Here is a 19,079-nt window from a genome sequence, read left to right as displayed (position 1 = left end):
ACAGTCTAGTGTTGTTATGGCCAACAACTGTGTAAATCCAAGAGAGTTCGCTCCATGTAAGTGTCAATCGGTCACCGCGTTGACCATCTTAGTCTGTTGTGTGGATGGAGAGGAGAAGGCCTGTTTCTCTTCTGAGACCCTCTCAGTCATATTATTATTATATATAATGTCATACATATTCTTGTCTATGTATTTGCATGAAATGATGCTCACAGAGATTTGGAAGTTGGCATAAGGATTTTTGTGCTGAACATGAAATGACAATGCCCAGCATTGGGCATAATGTCATGGAATGTTGAACATATTCACAGATATAATTATACATTAGTAAAAATATTACGCACATTTGTTACATTAAATTGTCGTACTATCCAAAACAAGAAATGTACAGAGAAAATGCGTTCAAAACCGACATACTCGCTTCTCTGACTTCCAGGCCTTTGTCGACATCTGCTGGAGCCTTTGCAACAGCACAGCGAGTCTTTTCAGTCAGGCGCCCGCGGGACACCTCACGTGACGACGCTTCGGTGGACGAAGGACCCACAAACGGCGGCTCGTCGTCGGCTTCCAGTTTGACGGAGATAGTTTGCGTACATGAAAACACATCCGACTTAAATCAGAAGCATCTTATCTAACACGCCGGTAAATATTGCATTGTGCTACTCTACAGCTCGTTGGTGTTCAGGCGGACGTTGTATGCATGTTGAGTTGACTTGGTCTCGAGTAGTAAAGCACAATGGACGATCGCGTCAGGCAAAAGCGGCGCTTTCTATGAATGGGCTCCCAGTCCGTTGTAGACAATACATTAACTCTCTGTGCGATTTCCTGCAACGTTTGCGCCGATTTTAATCACCGAGGCAAAAGCTGTCGCACGTTTTCAAAACAAACCGACCTACGAAGCGGTGAAGTTGGTCACTTGCGTCCGCTAAGCTAAGCTAGCGCCAGCGGTTGTTGGCACGTAGCGTTAAGTTGGTCAAACTAACGTCAACGCGACGCGTTAAACACGTTGGGCCTCACACTTTTCTCACACGATGCATTTCTCTTGAGTCGGTAACGTTAGCTTGCATTAATCGTACCGCGGTAGCAACAACAGGCCCGGCTCAGTTCCGTTTGAAAATCCCTCTTAAAACGTCCTGCGCCGAGGAGCCCGGAAACGGTGGCCATGTGGAAATAAACTGTTGTCGGATACTGCGCGCGGAGGCCGTTCATTCACGCTTTTCTTTCCCACCCCAACTTTTCTTTCTGTGCAGGTTTGACCTGAGCCAAGTGCTCTATTTGCATAAGGAGCCATGTTTCTGTACAACATCACCCTTCAGCGCGCCACCGGCATCACTCACGCCATCCACGGGAACTTCTCAGGTGAGATCGCTGCTGCTGCTTTTGACTGTTCCATTAGTCACTCCGGCCGTTTTCCTCCTCTTTTTGTCATCTGTTAAAGAGCTAAAGTATGAAATCAGACGTCTTGGTGCTTTGTGTGTGTGGGGGGGGGGGACTCAGGTTAAGGTTGAGGCCACAATAACATCAGCTGGCCTTTTCTTTTCCACAGGACGAGCTGAGCTAAACACTATGGACCGCTTCTGTAATTTGATTAGTTGAGAACTGCAGAAAGTTTACATCTTCTGTAGCGACTGCAATTTTATTTCGACGAAAGGAGATCAGATTTTTGTGGTGAAAATGCTGTTAAATTCACTTTCAGGGAAAGCAAAGCCGTGCTGTGTTTTGCTTTCGTTGAAGGCTGACGCGCCAAATGCTGAAAATCGATTATTGTGTCTCGGTAGGAACCAAATTGCAGGAGATCGTTGTCTCCAGGGGAAAGATCTTGGAATTATTGCGGCCAGATGCCAACACGGGAAAGGTGCACACGCTACTCACCGTGGAGGTGTTTGGCATCGTTAGGTCCCTGATGGCCTTCAGGCTCACTGGGGGAACCAAAGGTAAGAAGACAAGGATGCATGTGATACAAACAAGGGTTACGGAGTCAAAGTCAGTGCTGTAAAGGCGTTTTGCCTCAGAATGAATGTTATGAAGGTCGATGTATGTGCACAGCACAGAGGGCCGGGAGTTTTTCTTCTTTCCATAGAAGTCTTTTGACTGCAGCTCAATGAACTCACAAAAGTGATTCATGATTTGGTCAAATGCACGGTTCTCTAACTCCTATACTACATTTAGTTTTGTGTTTATTCCTGTTTTTTGCACGTTTGTAGACTACATTGTTGTCGGAAGCGACAGCGGTCGAATCGTCATCCTGGAATACCACCCATCAAAGAACATGTTTGAGAAGATCCACCAGGAAACGTTCGGGAAGAGCGGCTGCCGCCGCATTGTCCCCGGGCAGTTCCTGGCTGTCGACCCAAAAGGCCGAGCCGTGATGATCGGTACGAAGAAATAGCAAGTGTCACAATGTTCGCACGAGTCCGGCGGTTTACTCTAAAAAGTTTTGTATTTTTCATTTCACATGGTCATGTTTGGTTTCCCTCCAGAACACAGAACAATGCCTCCATTTTTTTTTTTTTTGCTGTGGTATCTGGCGCACACATACGTTAAAAGTTAATTGTTAATTGTATGCAGCAACAGTCTCAGCAACACAATTAATGAAATTGAAACAAGGGATGTTGCTATCTTTTAGAATTGGCATCGGGAACAAGATGTTTGTGTCTTAAAGGACAGTTATGCATTTTTTTTAAAACATGGTACACAAGTTAAATGAAAGGCCTTTGGTTCGTCCCCTGACTAGGAGCGATAGAGAAGCAGAAGCTGGTGTACATCCTGAACAGAGATGCGGCCGCCCGGCTGACCATCTCCTCTCCCCTGGAAGCACACAAAGCCAACACACTGGTCTACCACGTAGTAGGAGTGGACGTCGGCTTTGAGAATCCTATGTTTGCCTGCCTGGAGATGGACTATGAGGTACGGTTATTAAAATAAGTCAACGTTGTACATATTGGCAGTTTATTCAATCGGCTTCAATGATTTTTCCAGCCATTGAAAGTACATGGGAAGTATACGTGAAGCTTAAGCTGAAGTGCTTGTTTTCTTTTTATTCGATATGGTTCAACTGTAAGAGCCGTGTTTTTAAATGTAAGCTGAGCGTGATCTCAATGAGCTGCACGGTGGAAGTTAAAATGCACCGGGACATGGCGTGTTTAGAGGGATAACATTGGCTCACACGAAAGCTCGGTGAAAGACAAGAACGTTGTCAGCAGACAAAACCGTAAGGCTGGTATTTGTGGGAGCAATGGTTAATACTGCTCGCTGTATTAGTGCATATGTATCGCTGTCCGCCATGCCAGCTTGATTGTCACTTACAATGTTAAATCCCATAGAATCTGATCTCAAGAAAAGAGTGGGGCAACCTGACTGCGTGATATTGGACACTTTCGGAAAACCCCCAGATCCCGTATGTTGATGTTTGCTCTTTCCAGGAAGCTGACAATGACCCGACGGGAGAAGCGGCCGCCAACACTCAACAGACGCTCACCTTTTACGAGCTTGACCTCGGATTAAATCACGTGGTCCGCAAGTACAGCGAGGCTCTGGAAGAGCACGGGAACTTTCTCATCACTGGTAAGCGTCCACGCACGTGCAGTGGTCCACTCCACTGGAAGAAGAGACAATAGTTTAACCAGTTATTAAACATGGCAGGCCTCACGGCCGTCGGTCACGGTTGCAGCCAATAAGAACTGGCACGGCTTCAAATAGTTATCACCCATGTCGAAGCGTTGTTGATGTGATGAGTTTGTCATGTCTCTTCTCTGATTTGCCGTGGAGAAAGAATTTGCATCTCTGATCACGGCAGTTTTCACCCACGCAGTAGCAAGTTTAAGGATTAAGTGGAAAACTTAATAATATTATTATTATCCATGCTGATTTTGGATCCTTTTATATGTAGTTTGTAATAATAAATAACATCTCACACGTCGTCTCCCGTTGTCTAGTTCCTGGCGGCTCAGATGGACCCAGTGGAGTTCTGATCTGCTCCGAAAACTACATCACTTACAAGAACTTTGGGGACCAGCCTGACATTCGGTGTCCCATCCCACGCCGCAGGGTGAGTCCTAAATGCAGAAATGCATCATACTTTTACACACTGCCACCGTACGCTGGTGGGAATGCGCGCGTGTATCTGTGACCATCTAAGCAGAACTCGTGTGCAGAGCGGTCGATAAGTGTAAACTTAAAAAAAAAAATGGCACCATTATTGCATCCTGTAAAAAACACTGGTACAGCTCTATTACTGCACAATTCCACTTATTTTATGTGCGTCCGTGTCAGTGTTTTTTGTGTCTGTTGGCACATTTATTTTGATTCCTTTCTCCTTATCCTCCTGTTCCATTCTGCAGAATGACCTGGATGACCCGGAGCGCGGCATGATATTTGTCTGCTCAGCTACTCACAAGACAAAGTCCATGTTCTTTTTCCTGGCCCAAACTGAGCAGGGAGACATCTTTAAGGTTACCTTGGAGACAGATGAAGAAATGGTGAGTGGAGATGAGGGGTTGATAGAGGCTTCACTGGGGTGTTGATTTTATTTTCCCATTTCTAGATCGATTAGTTCCCTCAATACTTTAGCACAAAATATTGATTCATAGGGGCGTCTGTGTTACTTCTCAGGTCACAGAAATCCGGCTGAAATACTTCGACACGATCCCTGTAGCAACAGCCATGTGTGTCCTGAAGACCGGCTTCTTGTTTGTGTGTTCAGAGTTTGGAAACCAGTAAGTATTTCGATTACCATTGGCAGACTACAATTTTCACCCATTTTGTTCTTTTCTTATAGCACTTAAACTTGCATTCTGTCTTTTGTGTTGCTGTGTTCTTCCCCTCATTGTTGCATTTGTCTTTCTGTCGTTTTCCTCAGTTACCTTTACCAGATCGCCCACCTGGGCGACGATGATGAGGAGCCCGAGTTCTCCTCTGCAATGCCGTTAGAGGAGGGAGACACATTCTTCTTCCAACCCCGCCCCCTCAAGAACCTTGTGCTGGTGGACGAGCAGGAGAACTTATCTCCCATCATGTCCTGTCAGGTTTGTGTGTGTGTGTGTGTGTGTTTGTGTGCACGGAGCAGGTTTGCAGTGCGTTTGACTCTTTTGTTGTTTTGAACAGATTGCTGATTTGGCCAATGAAGACACTCCACAGTTGTACGTTGCCTGCGGTCGAGGGCCGCGGTCAACTCTGAGGGTCCTGAGACACGGACTAGAGGTACACACACACACACACACACACACATACACACACACACACAACGTGAAACCTGCATGCATGCAGGCCAGGGCACTTACACACTGCTGAAAAGTGATGAGTTTTTTATGTCTCTTCTCTGAATATAATCTGAAGATTCTATCAATGCACTGATTTCAGCAAAAGCACCGGGTGTTTTTATATCACAAAGTGGTTGCCATGAAAATGCTTTTATTGCTCACAACAACAAACAAATATGTATTTAGTATTTGACTAACTTTAAATCCTTTTCACTTCTCTACCTCCCTCTTTCTGTCTCTTGTCAGGTGTCGGAGATGGCCGTGTCTGAGCTGCCCGGTAACCCGAACGCTGTGTGGACCGTACGCAAACACGTAGAAGGTAACCACCGTTTCAGGCACCGTCCTTTTTTCTTTCCTTTCTTTGAAACGAAATTGATGGGAACAACAGAGACGTCCGAAACTGTTCATGTGTGCTGTCAACCAATAGTTTACATTATATCTTGTAAGTAAATGTATTTATTTGCAAATGAAGGCTCCATTTTTTTTTTCTTCAAATCAATAGCGCTGCAACTAACCATTATTACTCCATGAATTTGATTTAGAAAAACATTCATTTCTAAGCCACTGTTCAAAAACAAAACTGACTGAAACAAATTCACAATGCAAAAAATTATCATTACATCTGCCAAATATATATATATATATATATTATATATATCAAGAACGACATTTTTTTTCATTAGATGAATTTGATGCCTACATCATCGTATCCTTCGTCAACGCCACCTTGGTTCTGTCAATCGGGGAGACTGTAGAGGAGGTGACGGATTCTGGATTCCTGGGAACGACGCCGACTCTGTCCTGCTCCCTGCTCGGAGAAGACGCACTGGTGCAGGTGGGTGTGCCTTAAACATCGTCTTCATCCATGCTGTGGATGATATTGGGACAATATCCATTTTCCCTCCCCCAACTGTGTCTTTACAGGATAAACACGTAGCATCACACTTCATGAAAAAATAAAATAGTAGATGCAAAGTCATCGACGTTACGATTTCTGCCACTCACTGCGTTTCCTGTCCCCGCTTCTCCGCGCAGGTGTACCCAGACGGCATTCGCCACATCCGAGCGGACAAGCGTGTGAACGAGTGGAAGACTCCGGGCAAAAAAACCATAGTTCGCTGCGCTGTGAACCAGCGGCAGGTTGTAATCGCCCTCACCGGAGGCGAGCTGGTCTACTTTGAGATGGACCCGGTAAGAGGAAAGAAAAGATCTTCAGCATTTTGTGTCACGTGCCGCTTCAACCTTCTAACAAGTGGCAGATATTTATGGTTTTGTCAAGGGGAATGTGAGGTTCATCTTCTCCAGCAGACCGCAAACAAAAGGTTCAAATAAGTCAACAAACCTTGTTCTCGTAGTAGCATGGTGACCCGAGGAACGAGCTGATCCGATCAAACCGTTTCTCCCTTTTGTTTCCTTCCTCTAGTCCGGCCAACTGAACGAATACACGGAGCGCAAGGAGATGTCTGCCGACGTCGTCTGTATGAGCCTCGCTAACGTTCCCCCCGGCGAGCAGCGCTCTCGGTTTCTGGCCGTGGGACTGGTTGACAACACTGTCCGAATCATCTCCTTGGACCCTTTGGTATGACATGCAAGCACTCTGACACATTGCCCTGTAGGTGTTTGGTCATCAGAGCCAAAATCCTGCTCGCGTTAACCGGTGCCCCATTCCCCCAGGGCGGCGCTTTGTCAAACATGACCTTTTGACTCCCTACGGTCCCCAGAGAAGAATCCTTTGCTGTTTTTTTAAATATTTATTTTAGATTTCGTAACCTGAGTGACGTAGCGATCGCGCGACACAACGGAGCGATAAAGAAATTCGTTGCCAACGGTTTTAATAATCGAATTTTATCGATTTGGTATTCGTTGCAGCCCTAGTAGTCTTATATTAAATGTAAAAGTGGTGCATGCCGATGTTGAGCAGAAGTTGCCACTGCTTCGGTGCAACTTTAGTAATTAATCGGGGGAAATCGATGCTGACTAGGGATGAGTATCGTTCACCGATACAAAACAATTGACAATTTCTTTTTTTTTAAATTGCTATTGCATTTTTTCTTCTTCAAATGAAATATATGAACTGTAAAGGACACTGTAAACACAAGTATAGTTGTTGCAGACGCGCACTCTGTGTCTGCTGGTGGCAGCGTGCTCCCAATAAGCTTGATTTCAATCGGCTCATTCTGTTCCCAGAATAGTGAACTCGATTAATAAATGACTACATTCCAATGTCTATACCACTCAATGTATTCTAGGAAGAGACCAGAAACCCACAGAAACGTGTAAATGCATGTTTCATGTACATGTAGACACATGTTTCTGTGTGCACTCTTTAGCGTGAGTGTTTTTTTGAGGTCTTATCCTTTGTGTCTAAACGTGTAAACCCTCTTCATCCCGTTCAGGACTGCCTCCAGCCGTTGAGCATGCAGGCGCTGCCGGCCCAGCCAGAGAGTCTGTGTATTGTTGAGATGGGAGGCGTCGAGAAGCAGGACGAACTTGGAGAAAAGGGAACCATTGGCTTCCTTTACCTCAACATAGGGCTGCAGGTATTCCTTCACATTCTGATTCTCAAAATTGCAGTAGACAATTACTTCTAGCTCACACTATTTTAGAGGAAACCAGGTTTGGTGGAGGTTACGACGCATTAATCACACCCCTTTTGAAAAGTACAGACAAGATGTATTGTAGCTGCACCAAGTAAGCTGCTTTGATGGGAGTGAAAAACTAAATTTCATGAATTAATAGTAAAACATACATAACACAGGTGTGCTTGTTAACATCAATGTGGAAGCTAATTTGAAATATATATGAAAACGTATACAAAGACATGCTCCGACACGTTGAGCTGTAATACCCGAACGCCATGTGTATATTTGTGAAAATGCTGCAGCAAAATGGGTTAAAAAAAGTGAATGTAGCTAAATATAATGTTTGAAAAGGCTGAAAATAGGAAGACACTTGACACAAAATGCTGCTAATCTATAATGCAAATCCCATATAAACGTACAATAATAAACAAACTTTTACCAAAATCTTAGAGTTTTCAGATTAATCTCAAACTCTTAGCACTGTAAAAAAAAAATATATATATATATATATATATAGAAATGTTACATTTATCATTCCAGAAGGTTATTGTCTTGTATATTCCAGATCGTGGCACCTAGTGAAATGTGTGTGTGATTCCCTCTGTAAGAACGGCGTGCTGCTGAGGACTGTGCTGGATCCGGTGACAGGTGACCTGTCGGACACCAGAACGCGCTACCTGGGCTCACGGCCCGTCAAACTCTTCAGAGTCCGGATGCAGGGACAGGAAGCTGTATGTGGCTCTTTAACATTTATTTTTTAATCATTTACGTCATCTTGGAGGTCAAATGGTCACGTATTGATTTGAGAAATGGTCGCCTCCTCTCGCTGGCAGGTCTTGGCGATGTCCAGTCGCTCCTGGCTGAGCTACTCGTACCAGTCTCGGTTCCACCTGACCCCCCTGTCGTATGAGACCCTGGAGTACGCCTCTGGCTTCGCCTCGGAGCAGTGCCCCGAAGGCATTGTGGCCATTTCCACCAACACGCTGAGGTATGCACACGCAACAAGGCTGACTTATTTGTTGGGTGGGTCAGAATAACGCCTTCCTTCTTCCACCAAAGTGAATAGTAAGAAGTTACAGTGTTTACTGATCACACCACATTTACTGGTAATTTACTTTAGCTCCATAAAGTCTTCTAGTGATCTAACAGTCAGCAGAAACCCTCGATTACCCTGTAAATTTCAATTAATGTGGTACAGAATGCCTCCGTTTTCTCTCACAGTGAGACTACTGGAGCTTTTTATAACCTCTGGGCTCGAACCTCTTTGTTTGGCCTCGCTATAATAAAGGCTCTATTCAGAGAGCCGTCAATCTGACTTCTGCGCCCCTGAATGCCGCCAATCATTTGCAACCGCTCGCTCACTTCTCCTGTTTACGTCTATCTCGCGCCCGGCAGAATCTTGGCTTTGGAGAAATTAGGAGCCGTCTTCAACCAGGTGGCCTTTCCTCTGCAGTACACTCCCAGGAAATTTGTAATCCACCCGGAGACCAACAACCTCGTCGTGATTGAGACGGACCACAATGCCTACACCGAGGCTACCAAAGCCCAGAGGAAGCAGCAAATGGCTGAGGTACGGAAGTGCAACGTCGAGGAAATCACGCTGTAATGATGCAACTCTGCTTTGGTCCCTGACTGTCACATTTAGTTTTTTTTTTTCCAATGTTCAGCGTTCAATTTTAAGTGAGCTTGCAAATGTTCCAATCCCTTTATAATGAAGCCACTCTCGTCTTTGACAAATGCACAAACGCGCTCGCAGTGTGTCTCACAGCAGGTTTGGCAGGCTGGGGGTCAGGGTGGTTGCAGAGGACATGCAGGCTGAGCATTACGATGCCCCGCTTTGACTCCAAATTGATTATCAATAGATAGCTTAAGGTCTCTGGATTCAGTGTGTTTTGGCAAAAATGAAAATACCCAATTTGTTAAGGAAAAATATTGTTTACTCTTTGTCCCGACCAAAGCATAAGGATGATAGTCTGGTAGTCACTAAAACCGGGGTGGGCAAACTACGGCCCGCGGGCCAGACCCAGCCCATTGGGTGTTTGGATCCGGCCCGGCGAGTATTATGAATTATAAATTATAGTAACGACCGCTGTAACACTTCCCGACTTGAGTTTCCCAAAGCTCGATGACGGCAAAAGACCAGCATCGATCTTTCTCAACTCAGCGGCATAACAGGCCCGCGGGAACGCGCCGCCCTGCGCGCTCAGTATAACAATCGGGGAAGCTGATGGTTTTCCAAAGCTGAGCGACGCAGGTTGGCTTTGTGATTTAGCTTTTGCTGCAGACACACTGACACACACGAATGAGCTGCACATGAAGCTACAAGGGAAAGATCAGTTTGTGCATGAAAATGTACACAAACGAGAGAGTGAGAGCCTTCAAAGCCAAGTTGACTTGGAATTGGAACTCACTGATCTTCAACGTGACGCCGTCTTAAAGGAGAAGTTCAACCTTAACCTGGCTGAATTCTATGCTTCACTAAGTGAAGCCAAGTTTGCAAACAGAGGACGCTGCTGCTGTTCTCTGCTCTACTTCGGTGGTTGAGCAGACGTTCGGCGTGATGAAAACCAACAAATCACGCCACAGATCCCAGTTAACGGATGAACACCTCAGATGTGTCCTGAGAATTGCCACAACGAATCTGACACCAAACTATCATGCACTGGCACAAAAAGGGGGCCCAGCAACACCGTTACCACTGAGATGCAATGTAATGTAAAAACGTTCACTTTACTTTTTAGTTATTGGCTTTTACTTATAATTTATATTGGTTGACATGAACACTCTCCATCCATCTGATGCCGGCCGGCCCGTTAGTTAAAAGTCAATGTGGCCCCTGAGCCAAAAGGTTTGCCCACTAAAAGAACTTTTTCTTTCCATGTTGACTGGAAAGTCATCGCAAACTTAACTATTTTTAACTTTTATGAACTCATTGAATTTAAATTCTATAAATATATATTTATAAAACCCCCACAAATGTACTAATTCGAGACCTTACTCAGACCCTCATATCAAGTTAGTTTCTCATCAATTAGATGAGTATCTCTGTTCCTCGGGAATGAGGAGGTTAACGTCAAGACCGGGTTCTAAATCACGTTTGCCTGAACGGTTTTGAATGTCAACACTGACACACGGTCCTCTCTCGAGTGTGTCCACACGCACAAATGCAAAGCCGTTCTCCGTTGCCTCCGCAGGAGATGGTGGAAGCTGCTGGGGAGGACGAGAGGGAACTGGCTGCCGAGATGGCCGCCGCCTTCCTCAACGAGAATCTGCCCGAAGCCATCTTTGGTGCGCCCAAAGCCGGAGCTGGACAGTGGGCCTCGCTGGTGCGTCTCATCAACCCCATACAGGGCACCACGCTGGACCAGATGCAGCTGGAACAGAACGAAGCCGCTTTCAGGTGAGCGGGTTCAATTTCAGGGATTTGCGTGAATATCCTGGTAAGTGTTCACGTTTCATTCCTTGTAGCGGCCGCATATGTAACATGTTACGCAGTGTTGACTTTCAGCGGTGTTTAATATCTGTGTAGAAAAGCTTTTCTAACTTGTTCTGGATTTTACAACTTTTGAATTTGTCCCAAATCCGTCTTTTCCCTTTTTGTTTTGGTATCTTTCAGCGTCGCTGTGTGTCGGTTCCCCAATACTGGCGATGACTGGTATGTTCTGGTGGGCGTGGCCAGAGACATGATCCTCAACCCCAGATCAGTGAGCGGTGGCTTCATCTACACCTATCGCCTCGTCAGCGGAGGCGAGAAACTGGAGTTTGTGCACAAAGTAGGTTTAACGCCTGAATTCAGCTATAAATGAAAGTGCTAAGTGCTTTGTTTGCAGGTTTTTATTTATTTATTTATTTCGTCCCTGCAAAAGCACCTCGAGGAACTAGATTTTATATCAAAACGTTCAGAGTCAAACACTACCTGCCAGATGTTGGTGACAAATCAAGCATGCTACACCCTGTGCCGGTCTACAATCCCATTAACAATCCCTTATCTTGATAATGGATGGTGCAGTTTGCACTGGAACTGCAAATCCCGGAACTATAAATCTACCGGGGAGTGATTGCAAAGTCTAAAATAAGTGAATCCTTTTATTAGGATTCAGAGGATTCACGCAGCATAGTTTAAGTGCAAACCAGAAACGGCAAAATAAAGATTAATATCTAAAGAAATAAGTATTATAAATATGCAGCCGTAAAGATGAAAACGATCCCCAATAACTGAAATGAAATGGAAAAATACAGACCGCGGCTGTGTAGCTGTTATTGCACAGCATTTCGGTTCTTCGAGGGTTGCGTGTGTCTGCCGGTTGTGCAGCCTGACGGCAGCAGGACGGCTTGTTTGTAAAGGACACTGAAGTCTGGTGTTAATGTTAAAGTTCAGTTGTAATGGTAAAAAAAAGAAACGCACAAGGGAGTGAAAATGAAATGTAGCCAATTTGGCTGTGAGGTTCTTGGGGTCAGACGCCTTCACAGACATTCTTCTTTGGGAGGGTTCCATCCTATCACATCGCACTGGTCTGATACAGAGGTGCTCCGTGCGATGCCTGTTGAGAGGGGAGGAAAAAAAACAACACTGCCATAGGAAGAAGAGCCTCAAGGGAAGATTTATTCACAGATGTTCCTGTCGGGTTACTCCCAGGAAACATGAGGAGGATGGAGGGCAGCGGGGGGCAATCGGCCCACTCGTCTTTGTTACCTGGTGTGGACTGAAGGGGAAGTGGGTCATGAGTGTGGTAACAGTGATGTCGGCCATTTTTTTCACGTTGGAGGAATTTCCCAACCACTTGACCAGATCAGATATTTGAAATGAGTCCATGTGGTCGAAGTGCGCTTTTTTTTTTTTTTTTCTTTGTCAAGTGAGGCACATACGGGACCAGATAGAAGACAGAATGCTCTCCATACCCACGTAAAAACACACACATATTTGTGACGACAGACTAATATCTTGATCTTTTATTATCAGCTGTGAGATCTCTACAGCGTCATGTTCCCCTCCAACCGTTTGTCCTTTCACTCCCGGGCAGCGTTGCCGACTGCAGTCAGAAGCATGTGCTCGTTTCATGCCGTTCATTTAATTTAAACACAATTTCAATTTCTGAGAAGATATAACATGGATGTTTTAAACGAGCAGTTTGAAAGCTGAATTCGTCGACTGGTTCTGAAATATTTTGGGTTTTAAACGAACGCTGTAGCTCCCGTTTTGTGCAGTAAATATTTTCGGTGGAGTTGCATCTCAAATGGAGCGCAGTTAACATCTCTGCCACGGAGCGGTCTGTGCAGCACAACAACGCAATACTGGCCGTTTTCCCCCCCCCCGTTTGTAAAATTGTGGCGTGATGGGCGAGCAGCCCAAACCGCTCTTCAAAGACGACCCTAACGGTTTGCGCGGAGCGAACGGAATGTGCCCCCTCACAGCGGAGTCCGAGGCGCTGCGAGGGTGTTAACGCCAGCCGCCCATAAACGTCCGGCCTGGAGTGAGCGAGTCCTGCGGCGAAATGAAGTCCCTGCAGACTCGCCGCCTTTTTCTGGCTTAACGACCGTAACAAAAATCTTTTGTTTTTACCAGATAAATTCAAACTCGTGACCACTTTTAACGTTGTTTGAATATTACGCTTTACTTGACTGCTGTAATAGTGGGTTGTGCCTTAACATACGATTCCTAATCTTTAATGTGTGGGTTTCGTTGGGTACTTATTCAGTCAGTCTGTTCCCAACAATACGTGGCGGTGCGCCCGCCTCCGTTTGTCTGTTATTCCCATTCGCACATTCTCCCGTTTGTTCTTCCGACGATGACTTTAACAGCCCCGGCCTTGGCACTCCTCAGACATTGCATCTCACTTATGACCGAAGCAGGATTCGTCTCACGCTGTGTTTAGTGAGACATTGGATCCCTCTTCAAAAATATGGTGTTCTACCCCCTTTCTGTTTTTAAACAAACCAGCTGCAGCTTCAACCGAACGCCTTGAATAATTGTATGAGCGTTGTGATTGGCAGACCCCCGTGGAGGACGTGCCCCTGGCCATCGCGCCGTTCCAGGGCCGAGTCCTGGTCGGAGTCGGCAAACTGCTGAGGATCTACGACCTCGGCAAAAAGAAGCTGCTGCGCAAGTGTGAGAACAAGGTGAGACACGGCCGCAAATCCAGCACTAAGCAATGCACCTCGTGTCGCTATTTGTTGGCTGTTAAATGTGAGTCAGTGCGGCAGTCACATTTAACTACATAACTATTTCATTTAATTGTACATTATTCGCCTTGCACCACCCGCCTTCCAACATACCTGGCAAATACCTGTTTGTAACATAAACTCAACAATGTCATATAATCCAATTTGGATTATTGTGTATTTTTTTAAACAGAATGATTTTTAAAGAGATCCTGGTGAAGAGGGAAAGAACCTGTTATGATATTAAGTGCATTCTGCTCTCATCGTGAGATAAAGCCGGTTTCTCAATCACAAATCTAAGTGAACGTCGCTTAAAAGTCCACCCGTAGTTATGTTGTGGACCCAAAATAAAACCATATTGGGATATTTTTTATGGCGATATCCTTTATTCCTGTGAAACCAAATCCAGTATTGTGTCAGCTCCAACCAACCCTGTCAAAGACTTCCATCTAACTCAATTTGACAAAAAAAAACCTTGAATATATAGAATTTAAAGCTTCCGTCCTGTGACAAAATGTTAATTTTATAGGACGGCACACATTTTCAATCTCATTTATTATTTAATTCAATAATAAATCTACTTTCTTTTGGTTTAAAAAATCACTGGAAAGCATACGTCTTAGATCGGGATCTTTCTGAGAGTTGTTTGCTTTTCTGCTGATCAACGAAGTGCTAATAAATAACCAAACGAGGGCCGTGTTGCCGTGTTGCCCCTCTGCGTTTAGCACGTCCCCAACCTGGTGACGGGCATCCACACCATCGGCCAGCGCGTGATCATCACCGACGTCCAGGAGAGCCTCTTCTGGGTGCGCTACAGACGCAACGAGAACCAGCTCATCATCTTCGCCGATGACACGTACCCCCGCTGGGTGACCACGGCCTGCCTGCTCGACTACGACACCATGGCCTGTGCCGACAAGTTTGGCAACATCAGCATCGTAAGAGAAAACAAAACCCCCCCCACCCCCTGGAATACGCTGAAATGGGAGATGACCCGTCAGGCGCCGTTGCCTAATTTGTTGTGTCGGATACAGAAATAGTAACAAGTAGTAAACTGTCGGCAGCCCGGTAGGACTACTGACCAGAGGAACGTCTCCATTTTCTCAGGTGCGTCTACCCCCGAACACCAGCGACGATGTGGACGAGGACCCCACGGGGAACAAAGCTTTGTGGGACAGAGGCCTCCTTAATGGGGCGTCACAGAAGGTACGTAACATGTACTCAACGGGCTTCGCCGGGTGCAGGCTCAGATAAAAAAAATATATATATAACGAGAAAGCTAATAAAGAGGCTAGGCCGGGCCGTTATTGCGCGAGCAGATACCGCGTTGTCTTTTCAGCGCGTGACCAGACTATTCCCCAGCGTTGTGGCACCGGAACGAAGGGAGAGCAACAGAGAGTTTTAATGTTGGAACCTCAGGCTCGGAGTTGTCTTTGATTAAGAGTCACTTGGTTGAGCCCAAAGCCACACACACACGTTTTAATGATTCGGGCTGCTGCTGCTGCCAAAATGTGGTCCGCGTCCACTCTTCTGACCGCCAACGCAGCGACACACATGCACACCATACCGACTGCATAACACCGTCGGCCACAAGTTTAGCCTGCTCACAACTACACGTGTAAACACACACACACACAGAGGACTCATTCCATATTTAAATGCTGGTTAAAAACTGTTTAGGTAGCTGCACTGGGAAAGTCCCTCAAAGTTAGACAATATGAGTTGTCCTTTGACACAATGTCGGAGGCTATTTTTACCTCCTGTGCACAATGATTGAGAATTTGGTTTGAGGGAAATGACCCGCGTCTGCGTTTGGTTATGGGTGATCCCCCCCCAAGGAACTTAATTATCTATACACGGCTTTGCAAACCGCCGTCTTTTTTTCTATTAGGTTATATGCGTTCTGCTTGTATTTGATTAATGGATCAAGGGATCAAGGTCACGAACATAGCGGCCCGTTGAGCCAGATGAAAGGACTTAACTGTCTTAACCCCAAATGTCAGAGCGTGTGCGGGGCTGTTTTCTATCATGGAGTCCAAGCGGTCTCTTGGGGGAGTCCTTCCTCGCGCCTTTCGTGGTGAAGAAACGAGAACTTCTTTTGAGTCCTGCTACTCGCCGCCGCCCCCCCCAAGTCCATTTGGACTTGATTATCCTCCTTGTCTGTCGAGACATGAGGACAGCGCGATCGACTAAAATGTTGATTTATACTGGAAACTCTTATTAGATAAAATATGTTAATTGTTTTTCTTGGGGACAATTTGCTGTTGAAAGAAGGTAAAATGTTGCAATACTAAGCATATGGCATTATTGTGACAATATCACAAGTATTGTGACCAAGTATCTTGATAACATTGCATCGTGGGACCTCAGGTGACTCCCACCCTGCTGATTCTCGTCTCTGATCATCGACTAAGAGGGTTGTTGATGGTTATTTGATTAGAGCTGATGTGTCCTTGACCGTGAATAGTTCATGTCCTTTAATTGCAAATAGTTTGTCGGGATGGATTATTTTGAGACGTAGATTTAGCAGATAGTGGAGTGAAATATTTTTCTAGGCTTATTCAAATCTCACCTTCCACGTGGTCTGTTGCAAAGAATCATCTGAGCAGCAGGCAATTGGAAACGAGCACGAGGCCGAGGCTGATGAGCAAAAAGTCCACAAATCAAACCGAGCCCAACTCCGTATCCCCCGCTGTCTCTTAAGAGGCCGTTGGACACAAAAGCAGAATGGGAGAAAATAATTGCTGAACTAATTTGCATTTAAACCCCCCCCCCCCCCCCCCCCCCCCTTCCAACCACCACCATTTTTCCTCCAGGCTGAGGTGATCGTGAACTACCACGTCGGCGAGACCGTGTTGTCCCTCCAGAAAACCACTCTGATCCCTGGCGGCTCGGAGTCCATGGTGTACACCACTTTGTCTGGAGGCATCGGCATACTGGTCCCATTCACTTCACACGAGGTATGTCTGCACACACACACACACACACACACACACACACACACACACACACACACACACACACACACACACACATATATATATATATATATGACATTCACTCTAAATGAGCCTTTTCTACTCTGTGTTCTACAGGACCATGACTTCTTCCAGCATTTAGAGATGCATATGCGCTCTGAGTTTCCTCCTCTGTGCGGCAGAGACCATCTCAGCTTTAGATCCTACTACTTCCCAGTCAAGGTTTGTGTTGCCTTTTCACGGCCGTGCATCCTTTTTTTTTTTTTTTTTTTTGTTGAGGAGATTTAATGTCACAAATGTGCAATATGGACCAGAATGCCTTCAGTCTCATTTGGTGCTCCCCGTGTTTCCTTCCAGAACGTGATAGATGGAGATCTGTGTGAGCAGTTCAACAGCATGGACCCCCACAAGCAGAAGAGTGTGGCTGAAGAGCTGGACAGGACGCCGCCCGAGGTCTCTAAGAAACTGGAGGACATTCGCACTCGCTACGCCTTCTAAATAGCTAATAGCGCACTCGCTAGGCCCATTACACACCAATCCTTCTCTGCCACACTGGGCCTCGGCTCGGGACCTTGAGTGATGGGCATTTATGGAAGGTTTAACAGCACACGATGTCACATGCTTGAAAGCAAGTCGCAGGCACCTCTGCTGCTTTGCAAATACATGCATTTAAGACTAAAAAGGGCAAGACAAATGCCCACGTGGCCGCGTTGCCATCCCTCCGCGTGCACACTTGCAGACCCGGTTACAATGAACTTTCCTTTGAGTTTTTTTTTCCTTTTTGTCTCACACACACACACACGTCGACACCATTTATTTGAAACATCGCAGTGGGTGTCGGACAGCTCTTAACGTTCTTCACAAGTACAGCTGTCGCCAAACCACGCGGCTCACGTGGTCGGCGTTCACGCGCTGCCGATGTGAAATGAGTGTGTCTCTCTCTCTCTTTTGGACCCCCGACAGTAGACACCTACAATCTGTGAATACTTTTTTTTAGCGAATCCCAAGCACCGCTAGTTATGAACACGATCGATTTCATGCCGCGTTACTTTGACAGAATACCTTTTAAATGCCGAGAATTTTTTTAGTGTTTGTTATTTAGCCCGGTGGAGTTTCACATTGTGTTTGATCGCAGCTGTGAAACGGGGCCACAGTTCAACAAGTGTTGCCGTACTGTGTCACTAGACGACTGCTGAGCTCAGACTAAATAAGTGGGTGTTTGTCTTGGTCCTGTAAATTCCCAACCACAGGCATCGCATTCCTCAGTAGTCACTGAATTTAGTCAGGGGTTTGTGGGATTGGGACCAGTGGTCTGTTTTTGTAAATAAAGTTGTTTCTTTGTGCGTTATGATACCATGTGTTTGTGTCATTTCCTGCCGCTGTGTGGGGTTTTTACGACCGTCTCAATCAAATAAACCGATTGGAAGTCCAATGACTGTCTGAGAACTCCTGATTTATAGCATATACAGAAAATTTGTTTTTGTTAGCAAAAAATAAAATATTTTTCTCAGTTTATATATTGCATACTTGCTTTTTTTTTTATTGCAGTGCAACATTTTTGCCAACAAATACTGTGCATGCCAATACAAATGTAAGCATGTTGCTGGGATGACTTTTTAGTTTGAGGTGCAATTTGAACAACGTGTCGGGCTCATACAGGACACTTGGTTGCATGGCAGAAGGGAACTCCTGTGGTGCTCCACCTTGATCAGACAACTTGCTGCCGACGTCACTGGCATCATCTCGGCAGGCGCCTGTTGGTCAGCATCTCGGTAATGTCTTTACAAGTTCTGTATGATATGACTATTTCATAATGTCTTTGAAATTTATCTAATGATAAACAATTCGAGTCGCTTCAAAGATGACAGCGTTGTGCGCTGCCACACAGAGGGACCTCGACTCAGTTTGCAATTGTTCTTGGTCTGGTTTGTTTGGCAGGTCTTCCTCAAATGGCCCAATGGAAATTCAGCCGGGTGAACCATAGACGCTCAGAAGCTCATATAAAAGCAAGCCGTCCTGGTACGGACCAGTAAACTGACCAGGAAGTTGCCCGACTCGCTGTCATATGCATGCTGGATTGGCAACAAAAAAAACCAAAGTGG

The 19,079-nt window shown here is 45.6% G+C and overlaps 1 protein-coding gene across 1 annotated transcript; it reads left to right on the top strand.

The window, feature by feature from the left end:
• Window positions 1-442: 442 nt before the first annotated feature.
• Window positions 443-18,328, top strand: LOC144383711 (splicing factor 3B subunit 3). The gene is made up of 27 exons (XM_078082560.1): window positions 443-642; window positions 1,251-1,359; window positions 1,779-1,934; window positions 2,205-2,375; window positions 2,735-2,907; window positions 3,423-3,564; window positions 3,936-4,048; window positions 4,341-4,478; window positions 4,612-4,715; window positions 4,859-5,024; window positions 5,104-5,199; window positions 5,505-5,577; window positions 5,942-6,093; window positions 6,294-6,449; window positions 6,682-6,837; window positions 7,655-7,798; window positions 8,449-8,571; window positions 8,674-8,828; window positions 9,236-9,410; window positions 11,035-11,240; window positions 11,457-11,613; window positions 13,832-13,957; window positions 14,725-14,937; window positions 15,107-15,205; window positions 16,816-16,959; window positions 17,095-17,199; window positions 17,335-18,328. The coding sequence occupies exons 2-27, from the start codon at window positions 1,290-1,292 to the stop codon at window positions 17,473-17,475; spliced, it is 3,654 nt and encodes a 1,217-aa protein (XP_077938686.1). The 5' UTR covers window positions 443-642; window positions 1,251-1,289; the 3' UTR covers window positions 17,476-18,328.
• Window positions 18,329-19,079: the final 751 nt, after the last annotated feature.

This window comes from Gasterosteus aculeatus, chromosome X, assembly GCF_964276395.1.
Source record: "Gasterosteus aculeatus chromosome X, fGasAcu3.hap1.1, whole genome shotgun sequence".
NCBI classification, from domain to species: Eukaryota; Metazoa; Chordata; class Actinopteri; order Perciformes; family Gasterosteidae; genus Gasterosteus; species Gasterosteus aculeatus.
Note: the sequence above shows the minus strand (reverse complement) of the source record. Positions and strands in the feature narration are given on the sequence as shown.